The 13,314-nt window shown below is 39.8% G+C and overlaps 2 protein-coding genes across 4 annotated transcripts in view; both read right to left on the reverse strand.

Moving 5' to 3' along the window:
* The window catches only part of LOC113018975 (myelin-oligodendrocyte glycoprotein-like), a 28,646-nt gene that overhangs the window by 10,692 nt on the left and 4,640 nt on the right, over positions 1-13,314 (reverse strand). For 2 of the 3 annotated variants that reach the window (XM_080298742.1, XM_080298741.1), the window contains exon 1: positions 11,173-11,287. The exons of the other annotated variant lie outside the window; for it this stretch is intronic. In XM_080298742.1, the coding sequence (XP_080154868.1) occupies positions 11,173-11,272 (100 nt within the window). In that variant the 5' untranslated portion in view covers positions 11,273-11,287. Of the gene's footprint in view, positions 1-11,172; positions 11,288-13,314 lie in introns of those variants that run through there. 3 annotated transcript variants of the gene reach the window in all.
* On the reverse strand, positions 1,147-6,181 carry LOC113018976 (myelin-oligodendrocyte glycoprotein-like). The gene is made up of 5 exons (XM_026162436.2): positions 5,693-6,181; positions 2,874-3,251; positions 2,682-2,759; positions 2,491-2,594; positions 1,147-2,400 (listed from the first exon to the last, which is right to left on the reverse strand). Exons 1-5 carry the CDS (start codon positions 5,787-5,789, stop codon positions 2,353-2,355), a joined length of 705 nt encoding a protein of 234 aa, XP_026018221.2. The 5' UTR covers positions 5,790-6,181; the 3' UTR covers positions 1,147-2,352.

Raw genomic sequence — 13,314 nt, forward strand, 5'->3', positions numbered from 1 at the left:
CCAGAGGGGAGGGAATCCCCCTCATTCCCAAAATGTGATGCTATCACATGACTGAATGTGACTGTCCCAGATCACTCAGGCTGACCTAATGTGCCCCCACGTGGGCGATCGTGACTCAAGAGTTGGCAGGTCATCTTGTAATCGGAAGGTTGCCGGTTCGAGCCTCGCCTCTCAGTCTCGGTCTTTGTGTCCTTGGGCAAGACACTTCACCCATTGCCTACTCCAGAGGGCCCGGTGGTGCCAGTGTCCGGCAGCCTCGCCTCTGTCAGTGCGCCCGAGGGTGGCTGTGGCTACAATGTTGCCATCATCAGTGTGTGAATGTGTGGATGACTGAATGTGTAAAGTGCTTTGGGGTCCTTAGGGACCAAGTAAAGCGCTATATAAACACAGGTCTCTGCTTTTGTGAGCACATGATATGACAGTGAATGTGCCATAATAAGACCTGCAGGTCTGAAGCTAATAATTAACTTAATTATCATAGAAATAAAATGTACTCGCTGAAACATACATGTAGGTCATGTGTTGTTTGTGATCTTTCATGAATATTCACACGTTTGTTTTATTCAAAGTGTTTACAATCTCTGTGAACTTCCACAAACAGGATTAAAGCAAAGTTTGAAGATTAAGATCACTTCATCCCACACGTTACATTTCTCACCCAGTTATCAGCTCTACTTCAGTAAAACGTGACTCTCATCAGCTCAGTCACAAATGAACACACTTTAACACGACACACTGCTTCTCTTTATGATTACAACATACAGCACATTGTCTATCAGTCTTGCAAAGTGGGATCACTGTTAATGGCCTTGTGAACGTCGCTGTTGACAGATCATTTCTTCTGCCTCTAAGTTTTTTATACTTTTCAGATATGTGCCAACATCTGAAGAAGAGCTTTGAATGGCCTTCATGAATAATTATAACTTGATTTATAGAGAACCCAGAGTTACAAAGTGCTTCATAGTTCAAATTAAAGCCTCACATTGAAGATTAATGTGTTAAGAACATAGACACAGTCACATGATCAGTCACATGATCAGTCACCTACAGACACCAAATGAGTTTTCAGCAGTGCTGTTAAACAAATCAGTGAAATGAGAGTGAGTGTGATGAAGAGCTGAAGAAGAAACAGACAGCAGACAGTGATGACGAACTGTTGCTCATTTATTTGATTTCGTCATCATGTTCACAGAATACTGACGTTATTCAAGAACATGGAACAACAACAGTAAACTCAGTGAATCATTTTAATTTCTATGAAACAAAACAGTCACATTTTTAAACAGTTCATTTGGTTCAACTGTTTGAAAACATCATCAAATGCAAACAGGAAACGACACATGACGACAATAAATAAATAACTTATATAAAACAATTAAATTAATAGGACGAGGTATTAGTCGTAAAAACAAGAAAACACACAAATTGTAACAAAATGTCAAGAAGAGGCTTGAAAATCAAAGAATCCAAGAAACTCTTTCAGGTCAGTATTTAAATGTTTTTATTCTCGTGATGAAGTTTAAGCTTGTTTCATCACACAAACACTGACTTTGACTTAAAGGCAGCAAAAGCAGCAATAAACACATTTGTGTTTAAACATTTCACACCTGTAAACTGAGGACGGTCACAAATCAGACTATAAGGTTACAGTCTGAACATCGAATCCCAACCAGCAGGAAGTTTCACAGTAAATGTAATAAATTAGTTGTAGCTTTAAAAATCTAGAGTATAAATCAGCTTTTTTTCTGTTTATAAAGTGCAGCAGTTACTTAAAGTGTTCAGCTTATAGTTCTGTTTCTCTGAGACATTAAAGTTAACAGACAACTAACAAACAAGGTTTGCATAAAACACGAGTGCTTAATGTGAGCTCCATGAATCCTGTTCCTGGTACTTCAAACTCTACTGGTGATTTTCCAAAACAGTTTTAATTTTAATTTTAATTTGTCCATCACAGACACTTTGAGGTCTCAGTAAAAGATTTAAGTGCACCTTAACCAGTGAGGTAAAGACTAAATAACTTAGATTAAACACGCTGACAGTGAGGCAGAGGAGTGTTTCTTCTCCAGCCTGAACTTCACAGTTTTGTATTGAAGGAGGAAATCCATCAGTTTCACTGCTTGATGTTTCCAAGCAGATCCTCCAGAGTCTGACAGCAGCAACTCTGACTGAAGACGTCTGTAAGAAATATTTCCTGTTTACTTCCTCTGATCTTCCACTCTGGGTTTTCTTGTTCTACACTTTCTTTATGTGAAAATGAGCTCGATAAATAAACCGGACGAGGCCCCAATCTGAATGAAGATCCAGCACAGATAAATCTCTGCTGCTCTCAGCTCCATTAACACCGACACTAGACTAGACTGGTAGTGGTTGTTTTTCTGTCTCATCATCCTCTGGATGCTTCTGTTGAAAAAGGTAGAATAATGAGTCGGTCTGACGACACAAGAAGCAACAACATGTTTGTGTTTGTTTGTTTCTATCTTTCATACTTACAGTTCGATTCTGATGATGGCAGCAAAAATATACAATAAGACCAGCAACAGCTACAGCCGATATAAAAGCGATGAGAAGAACCACAGCGATGCTGGATCGACCTGCTGATGTAGAAAAGACAAGAAGGTCACCACAAATACACAAAACCCCAAACAGGGATGATGCAGAGAAGAGTTGGACTGTGTTCTCACCATTTGTTGGAGTCGTGTCCTGAGGATCTGGAGTTTGCAGCGGCGTCTCTGTCGTTGAGGTTTTAGCAAAGTTTGAATCTAAAAGACAAAACAGTCAAAATCTGTTATTAAAATTAGGCTGAAAGTTTGTATTGGGGACAAAAACAACTTTGAGTTTGGAACCACAAACATCAACAAAACAAATCTTCTCACCGACTACAAGTTCAACAACAGCAGCTTTCACTCTGCTCTGCAGCTTGGGGATGAAACATCTGTATCTGCCGTTGTCTTCCTCCGACACGTTCAGGATCTTCAGTGAAATGTTCCCGTGTTTCATGTCGTCCATGAACAGCTCCGTCCTCCTGAAGTACGAGGCCATCTTCATGTCGGGGACCTCCTTCCTGTCCCTGTACAGGTGAACGTACTCCACTCGGCTCAGCCGGTCCGACGGGTCGGGCTTCAGGTCGGGTTTGGACCACTCCACCGTCAGACCCTGGACATCGAACGTGGGCTCCAGGTGACACGGCAGGATGACATCATCACCAGGAGCAGCGATGATTGGAAGATTTGAACCAATCACCACAACCTTACCTGGAAACAGACGGAAAATTAAACCTCCTGAACTCCTACAGAACATCCACAGACCCCTGTCGAGTTACACACCAAAGACCTGGAGATCATGAACAGCCCCACTGGCCTCTGTGCTGTTACTTAAGTCTTTCTTAATATACGCAACAAAATTTCAGACATGTGCTGTTTGTTGTTCTGTTACAGGCTAACTGACCCTCGTGTGTACCGTCTGTGGTCCTGAATTTCTAACATTTTATTTCAAAAACAATATTACAAATGGGGATTAAGAATAACCCAATCATTTATAATACAATAAGGGTCTGGGGGGAAATGTGTAAAAGGTTGGGTAGAGAAGATTGCACTTCATTCTTGACTCCTTTACTGAGAAGCAAAGATTTTGTTCCAGGAATGTCTCGCAGTATGTTCGATAAGTGGCAGAAAAAGGGATTAAGGGTAATTGGTGATTTGTATCAAAACATCACACTGATGAACTTTGAGCAATTGCAGTCAAATTTTAATATTCCTAGAGACCAGTTTTTTGGTTTTCTCCAGGTTCGTAACTTTGTTCATTCTAAAATTCCACAGTCTTCAGAAATAGTTAAATATGATGTTATTGAGACATTTCTTATTAAGCGAAAAGACAGAACTCATTTTATCTCAGCCTTTAATTCTCTCCTATCTACTCTCAGTAGCAACAGATTGAGCGCTATTCATAAATGGGAGAGAGATCTTAATAATCAATATACCGAAGAGGAGTGGAAAGGAGCCATTAACATGGGTAGTTCCACTTTTACTTGCAACCGCTTGCAAGAAACCCAATACAAAAATCATACATCGCCTTTATATAGCTCCTAATGTCTTGCATAAGATTGCACCTCATATTTCCCATTTTTGTAGTAAATGTCAAAAAGAAACTGGCACTTTTTTTCATTACTTTTGGGAATGTAAATTAATCAAAAGATTTTTGAGCTTCATTTCTCAAGAACTAAGTGATATTTTTAACAACCTGATTCAAAGGGACCCCGGGTACTTTCTTCTTGGCCTACCCTCAAAAGAAGTAACATTGAATTACTTGCAGCGCAAATTATGTGACAAACTATTGCTGGTAGCTAGGAAATGTATTCTCATTAATTGGGTTAAGGATAAACCTCCCTCTGTGACTTTGTGGTACAGAGAATTATTTAAAGTTATTCCTCACGAAAGAACTGCTGCTATTTTAGGAGGAAATGAGGGTCTCTTTCTCAATGTTTGGTACCCTTTGCTTTCTTATTTGCCAAATGATTTGTCCCAACTGTTGAGGGGGGGTGGTTGCGATTAAGATGTTCTCAGTTAAATAGGAAGTAAGCGTAAAAAAGGACAACAATTCACTCTTGGAGTTTATCTTTTTCTCTTTCTAAATCTGTGGCTAATTGAGTGAAAATGTTGTTTTTTCTCTCTCTCCTCTTTACCCCATATGTGAATTTGTACAGGTATGTAATGACTTTAATATATTCCCTTTGGGGTTTTTTTCTTTTCTTTCTGCTTTGTTATGTTTTATGCTTTTCTTGATAATGAATAAAAACTGTTTAAAGTGAACATTTTATTTCACTATAATAAAACTTTATCAAGCAATAACGTGTTTATTAAAGTTTAACAACACAAACTGATTGATCAGCCTGATGCTCATCCAAGTTCTAAGAAACAACACAAGTATTTATTCATAATAATAGTTCATGTGACTCATCCTCAGTAAGTTTTACACTCAAAGTAAACAAGCTGATTTAAGTCAACCATCACACAGTCTGCTGTTTTCACTGATTCATGTTGCCCTTCTAATTATTTACTTGTTAAGACTGACTGTTTAACCTCGCTGCGAGTTCAGATTTAATAACCAACTAATTTCATTTATTAAAAATTTTAAACTACAAATCCAGAGTAAACTACAAAACACGCACAGACACCTGATTGGACGAACGAGCCACGTCGGCAGTCAGACGTAATTCCTGATGGGGTCATGATGGCGGGTTGTCAAGCTAATGTGTTTTTATAGAAAACACATTAGCTTGTGGAAACACGTGTAGTCAGCAGCAGCATGTGCGGACTGAATCTGCATCACTCCGGATCAATAAACAGGGTTTTAGTTTCGGCTCACCGGACGTTGTGTTTTGTAACTCTGCTCTTTCTCTCCTCTGACAAACACACGGCTCTCATAAACCTGACATGCTCACAGACTGCTCGGTGAATCACCGCCATTCTGTCCGTTATAAACAAACCTCACACAGTCAGAACCTGCCTGACAATCTTCTCGTTTTAAGCTTCTTCCGGTTTTAAAGTAACTCACTGACAGCTGTCACACTGTTAGTGACGGACAACACAGCACAGCTGATAACAGTCATTTCAGCTTATTCACATCCGCCAGTATGTGATTAAAATTCACTGTAATCTGCACTAACACGCAGCTAAAGCTGGACACGTCGGCTTACCGTGTACAGGAGTCCAGACGGACAAAGCCGAGCACAGGAGAAAAGTCCGGAGTGAGAAAAAGAAAGAGTCCTTAAAGTAGAAGTTGTTCAGAGACATGATCGATGATTAAAAGTTCCGTTTTCTGACTGAAGCGAGTTTTTTTTTTTTTGGAAATCTGTAGTCTGATCAGTCCCTGCCTGCTTCGCTCTGAATGAATGAATGAGCCGTGAGGATCACCCTTTTTATATACGTAACAGTCTCCGCCTACTGCAATCTGGGTGGGGTTAACTGAGCCCTGGAGTGTTATGAAGTCCCATGACCTGACGACGTTAACGGAAATCTCACTGTGACGTTTGCGTGCCGGTCGCGCTTTAACGCATCACAAAAATTACTGTATTTGGATCATTTCTATAGAAACTCCGAGTCTCAGTTTGTAACTAGTCCGCTCCGTCTCACTTTCTGTTCAGTTTGAAGACTCAGACATTATAATGTGTCTCACTGATAACAAATAAAAACAAGCCGACCTGTCAGGTGAAGTAAGCGACTCTGAACTTTCATAATAGAAAAACATGAAAGTCATGTTGACACAACGTGTCGTGTCATTAATGACTCAGCGGTATGTAGCACAGCATCCAGAGACTAATTTGGATATATGACTGTTTTAATCAATCCAATAATCTGTTAGATACAGAAGGTGAGTTTGATCATTTCTCTGTGAGATCAAAGCTGCAGCAAAGATTCAACACTGTTTACAATGTTGTGATGATGTAACATCCTCCACCTGCCAGTATAAATGCTCAGACATGTCAGTGCAGAGAACAATGGAAGCTCTGCTGGTTAAACTGGTGCTGGCAGCACTGCACTGCTCCTTATAGTCAATACAGATATTTTATTTGTATACACCATGTATTACATCACTGCTAATAACAACCATAATCAGAGTCATAATAATATATATATGTATTTATTAATAACATACCAAAGAGGAGTAATAATATATAAATGACGAATTAACCACGTTTTAAATACCTTATTTATGCTTAATAGTGTGGCATTAATATAAAGTGCTCCCATTATGTTTAATATATCTAAAAGAAAATCAGGACTCGTACTTCTGAGTTTCTGTGACATTAATTAAATGGATGAATTCTCAATAACAACATTGATTAGCTCCACAGAAGCTCCAACAATACGAACATCCTGTTTCTGCAGCTGTTTACAGTCTGTGCTTCACTGGAAGCAGATGATGTATTAATGGCAGCAAAGTTTGAGGGGAATACACTCTCACTCTCACTTCTTCTTACAGCACACGTGTTTCCTACAGACTGCATGTAGCAACCACTACTTTTGGCCACTGCCTCTACTGGGAACTAATCTCACCGCAGGCGGCCTGGACAATCCAAGACTATTAGAGTGAAATAAACCTCAGTGGGTTTTTACTGTAACACATGCACTGGTTTACCTAAATCTTGTCTGTGACATTTGCGCTCTATGCAACACTAAATGATAATAATTAAAAGAAATACAACTAGACTGAAGCCAAGAAAAATTAAACGTTTTTAAGCAATAAAAACTAAGTTGAAATAAGAAAATTTGCTCTGGAAATAAAAAAACTTATTCAGAGAAAACTTTGTTTTATTAACTTTTCGCTGGAGCAGAGCTGACAGCGCTGCGTCAGCTGGACTGTAAATCCCGCTTAAGACAACACGTGACATCAGTTTGTATAAAATAGGTAAACGTGCTTCATCTCTCATTAGTTCAGCAGCTTTTTCTAACAGGAACTTCTCTGATTTAAAACCAACAGACGTGATTTACAGGAGGAAGCGGTGGATGTTGTTGGTTTATTGGTGGAAGTTTGACAAAAAGCCTCATAACTTCTGATGAAACTGTGACTTACAAATGTGACATGTATTATCATACAGAACGCTCTGTAAAATGAGTCAAAATATTATGTCTCATTTGACCTCTGACCTCTTCTTCAAGGTCAGACTGATCTGAAGGTCCCTTCAGTATTTAATGTTGAATAATGTTACATTTTTAGATCACTTTAAGAAATTCTGTCATTAAAAAAAGTGCAGTTTTGGCTCCTCTTTGATCACATGTGACAATCTGAGCTCAGGCAAACTGCTCACTTACTGAGATCAGCAGTCAGATTATGAAGTATGAATATTTATAGATGTTATGTTTTTATGAATCTCCTGATACTCTGGTTCATGTTTTAAAGGAAAAAAAAGAACACAAAACAAAAATGGCAGCTCAGGTGGATCACATGATCTCTGCTCTGATTTCAGTCTTACTGCCACTCAAAGTGTTTCTAACCACAAGTCAGATTTTTATCTCCATGCTGCACTTTAATCTGAGCACTTCAAGCACTTTAGTTTCCTCACATCCAGTTTAGAATAACTGATGAACCTAATAAGGACGTCTTCAAAGAGGCAGTCACTCAGCAGAGTCACTCTGCTGAGTGACCTCTGAACCTAGAAGAACCTTAACTGTACACTGCCAAGAAACTGATGGCATGCAGATTTGAGGAGCCAAGGATCAAACCACCAACTTCGTGTGTGTGTGTGTGTGTGTGTGTATATTTTACAACAACAGTTGTCAGGCACTTTATTGTAAAGCATCGACCCAGAAAAACAGTTCAGTCTGAAACTGGTCATGAACTCATGATCTCAGGTCAGGCAATAACTCTCAGTGGATCTGTCACTGGGAGTGTCAGTCATTCCACACGACCTCTCACACGCTTTTATAAACATCTTTTACATAACATCTGATGTCATCAGAGGGATTCCCTCCTGCTTCACTACGCAGGGAGAACCATGTAAACAAACACAGGAAACACTTTTATGATGGGTGTTGGTTGTTGGGTGCAACATCCACCAACCAACACCTGGTCGAGATCTGTGACCCAGATTCATTATTTGCTTTGTTTCCAGCAGCAGTTTTATGATTCTTTATGACTTTTTACTGAAACACACTTATGTGGATTTACACAGATGAGAACATTAAGAACATAAAAACTCACTCAGATACTCACAGTTTGTCTTTTAAAGCTCAGCAGAGAAGATTCAGATTCACACATTTTGTGCCATTTAAGTGGAGCCTTTAAATGTTATCTGAGTCTAAATATAACACAGCAGGTTTATTACTGGAGAGTTCAGGAGTCATGAAAAACTGTGTTGCGCTGGGAGACACTCTATTGTGACGTAGTTTCTGACACATTATGAGTTATTTATAACTCTGTTATTTGTGGTTCATTCCTTTTCGTCACCAAAAGGAATGAAGAGGGAACTCCTTCCTTGTTTACCAAACAAAGTAAACGCTGAATGAACAACGACAGAGCTCGTTCCTCTGCTCTTAGATCTGTGCTCTCTTCCGGTCGATTTTTTCCTCGCTACCTTCATATTTTTTCTTTTTAAACCTTAAGTGTCAAAAGAATCCTGTTCACTTATTTTCAGCAGTGTGTTTACTTTATTACTGGAACAGTTTTCTGGATTTACATCTTTGAATCCAGCTGTTGTGTGAACACATGAAAATTTGCAGATAAAGTGAACACAGCTGGAAACTGTGAGGAAACAGAACAATAACACAACTAACTATAACTACACTGTAACACATATTTTAATCATGAATGGCTCCTAAACATGTTAGCAATGAATAAGTTGATCATAAAATTATTTAGGTCAGGTGATAACTGTGAAATTGTCACTGGGAGTGGGACTGATACAGCCTCAGTGTGTTAATGATAAAGGTGAGAGGTCATCTTGTTTCGTCAGGTTGAAGGACGCCTCTCCTGCTGCAGCCAAGCAGTGAGAGGTTTAGGTGCAAACACTGATGGATTAGTTATTACTGACCCACAGTTGTTTTAGATTTAGCAGCTTAAATCAAGCTGATGTTGAACAAATGAAATGTTCCAAGCTGAAGTGAAAGTATTAGAAAATACTAAAGAAAAATAAAAACTGCAGAGAGAGAGAGAGAGAAGCAGTTCAGTCTGAAACTGGTCATACACTCATGACCTATCGCCTGACCTGTCCCTGGCTGTGTCAGTCATTCCACATGACCTCTCACACGCTTTCATAAACATCTCTCATGTCTGATGTCATCAGAGGGATTCCCTCAGAGGGAGAGCCATGTAAACAAACACTGGTAACACTTTTATGATGAGTGTTGCTGGTCGACACAAACACGAGCTTAAAGTCAACAACTCAAATGTCCCAAAGAAGAAAGAATCGCAGGACAAACGTGCAGCCTACCTGTGGCTGTGGCATAGCCCGACCAAGACCACCCGGTTTATCCTGATGATATATCCGCTCGCAATGCTGCTTGCAGGAGCAAGGGAGGAATGAACGGGAGGAAACCTGCGAGGCAGTGCAGGCGCCACGCTGCAATTAGTGTACACGTGACAAACAGAGAGCGAGAGCAATAGGGCGAGTGAGTAGCCCATCTGGCGACGCTGAGCTCTCACAGCATAAACACTGTAAACTCACTCAGTCATTTCCTTATTTCCTTGATGACATCATCATTGTTTATAAATAGGAGTTACCTGGTGATGTGACGGGAGTTTCAGGGCGGTGTTTGCATGCTTTCATACTTTCACTCTCACTATCACAGGAAGACAGTCTCAGTCTCATAAATGACTTTATTTGGATTGTTATTGGCACAGACACTGACTCTCTAACCCTGCTGTTATCTCAGAGGGCTGTGCTACCCTGGATCACCACCAAGTCATTGGTTCAGGTATGTGGACGACACCTGGGTGACAATCAAATCTCATATTTAAAACCATCATCCTCTGGAGCATAAACTGGGTGTCTTGAAGACGCTACAACACAGAGCGAACAGCATCCCCACGGATGAGGTGCCCTCAACCTTATAAGGTGTTTACAAGAAACCTGCAGTCAGCTGAGACTGAAGAAGTCACGTGGATCAGTGACGAAATGTTTCTCCCACTGAAAACATTCAGATGAACAAAATAAACTTTTAGGGATCGTCTCGCTTTTCTTCGAGACTCAAACAAACATATTGTTGTAATTTTTCGCACTGATAACAAAAGAGAGACAGAAAGTTTGATCACATCCTGATTCTGCTTCAGGTGAAACGAGGCTGAGCTGCTCGCTCCGTGTCTGAAGGATTTTAGCGTCTCTGACTAAAATCTGCAGGGTCATGGTTTCACCCACTCACCTCCTCCACCCGCAGCGTGTCACATGTCAGTATTGTGTGCAGAGAGCAAAGGAAGCTCTGCTCAATAAAATCATTTAAATACATTAAAAATAAAAATCAGAGCTGTCCCTCTGTGTTTCTATGCCGTGACTCAAACACACGATGTCCCCACTACAACAATACAGAGAAACGAACGAGCTACTGTGGCCGTTAACACTAAACTCTGCTGCAAACACAACTTCGAGTAATCACATGTGAGTATAACATCACTGCAGACACCATAAAAATCACGTGTAGCAAAAATATTTGCCCTCCGTGTATTTTAACGTCCTTTACTGACCTTTTCTTTGGCAGCTTCGCCGTGGACATCCACTTTCTCGAAGACCAGGAAGTAAACAGCTCTGGTCATGTGACAATACTCCAAGCACGTGCCACTGCATACACTTATTTCTCCACATTATAATATTAAAGTATTTACTGAAGGGGAAATAAAAGAGGCAGAAATGTTCAGCTTTGACTCCGGGCTGTTCTCATTTTCTACTTTAATCAGAAACTGTTGTTTAAAACAACAACAACACACTGAGGATCTCATTGGCTGTTTCCAAAACACCTGTTAAACTCTTTTTATTCATTGACTTTTAACTCAGAATCAAAGTGCTGTGTTCTCAGCTTTATTTATTTATTATTAAAAGTGTTGTTGTTGTTACCCAATGACTGTACGGTGTTTTGGGGATTTGTGCATCACTTGTGTTTTTAAAAAGTTTTGCATTTCTGAAACACGATTAAATCCTTCAGGTTGAGGTGTTGCTCAGGTTTAAAAGGCATTGATCCATGAGACATGAAAGATGATACAAAGCTGAACTTGGAAAGAATTTGTCTCTTGGAAAAGACATTTAGGAATTTATGTATTTTAAATACTTATTTTTGAATTATTTGAAAATAAGCTTTCCTTGGTAGTGTGCAGAACAAACCTGATGACACTAAATCCCAGACAGCTTAAAAGTCAACCAATCACATCCAAGCATTGAGCCCCCCCCCCCCCCCCCCCCCCCCCAAGGCTGTGAGCAGGGTGGCAGAAGAAAACAAAGCTGGCTGAATCCAAACAAAGGGAAAAAAACACACACACACAGTAACCACAGCAGTGTTTGCTCAGTATACTTTATTTATGGGCTCTTTCCACTGCACCTTGTACTGAGTTACTAAGCAACTGAAACAGCCTCATAAATGTTACCAGAGGGAGAACACAGTGCCTACAGTCACAGCCTCCATATTTGTAGTTCCTTGTTTGTAGGACGATTTCTCCAAAACATGTGTTGATCATACTTATTGATAGTCTATAATAAGTAGTGTTGTTGGGAGTTGTGCTGAGCTTTTCTCTGTCACTTTGTCACAGAATAGCGTCATCAAGATGTGATGCCCACATTGGCCAGGAGGTGTCGCTGTGAGACGGCTTTGAGCCTCTCTTTGTCCATCATTGATGACGTTTACAGGCATCTTCTTCAGATCACCTTTGCTGAGAAGTTCACCAGGAGCAAAGAAACGAGAACAGAAAAGCCAAATATTTTTAAAAGGTCCAACATGAAAACCACAACTGACACTTTTCTGTGTTTTCTATCACCTGGTTTTACTTCTGCTTTCCCCCCACAGCTTTCACTGCAGTGTAACACACACTTTGTACACAGAGTTGGTTTGCTGAGGCCGGGGTGCCTCTACTTACAGGGTGATGGGTCTTACAGGACAGATCGACATGTAAAGTGTGACTCATGGTGTAGCTGGCTTTGACCTTGGACTGTGTGTTTTATCCATTTTGTTAGTGTAACACTGGCCTGTTTATCCTTCCATTTTTATCATTATTGTGCTAATAAATGATCTTTTAGAGTTTTGTTAGTTTTCCTCTTTTTCCCACAGCTGAGACAGATGGTGAGACCTTTGTGTGTGTGTGTGTGTTACATTTATTTTTAGTGTTTGCCCGATGAGACATCGATAATCAGGTTTGTTGAGACTCTGTGAACACATAATTTTACATACTTTTTTCATAATGTTTTTTAAACTTATGAACTGCTTTCAGGAAGTTGCTGTTATTGTAACACCTGCACTAGTTTTCCTGAAGCTTGTCTCTGACAGTAATTAAACATAATAACTAAAAGCACTTAAACAAACACTGAACTAAAAATTTGCTGCCATGATGGATGGATCTAACATCCATCTACATAGATCCAGGTCAGAAAAGTACAAACATCTGAAGCACCAACAGTATAAATGTTTTAAATTGTTTATTTTTTATATGTTTTTGTCTAATTATAAGCTAAGAGAATGAAATTTAGGGGATTTCTGCTCCTGTTAAAAGTCCACACAGGTTAAAAAGTGAATAAAAAGGAGAAATAGAATGAGATCCTGATCATGCACTGAAGCGGCTCCCCCTCTGCTGAAAGTGAAAGTGTGATTTTATTGCTGCTTGAGCTGAGGACTGTTTTGAAAAGCA

This window comes from Astatotilapia calliptera, chromosome 3, assembly GCF_964374335.1.
Source record: "Astatotilapia calliptera chromosome 3, fAstCal68.1, whole genome shotgun sequence".
NCBI lineage: Eukaryota > Metazoa > Chordata > Actinopteri > Cichliformes > Cichlidae > Astatotilapia > Astatotilapia calliptera.

What these genes read in the sequence shown, in the direction of transcription:
- LOC113018976 (XM_026162436.2), bottom strand. Translation starts at nt 5,789, where the DNA reads ATGTCTCTGAACAACTTCTACTTTAAGGACTCTTTCTTTTTCTCACTC. An exon ending in GGACACGACTCCAACAAATG is followed by an intron (nt 2,595 to 2,681) that starts GTGAGAACACAG and finishes TTTCTACATCAG; the next exon opens with CAGGTCGATCCAGCATCGCT. An exon ending in GCCATCATCAGAATCGAACT is followed by an intron (nt 2,401 to 2,490) that starts GTAAGTATGAAA and finishes CTTTTTCAACAG; the next exon opens with AAGCATCCAGAGGATGATGA.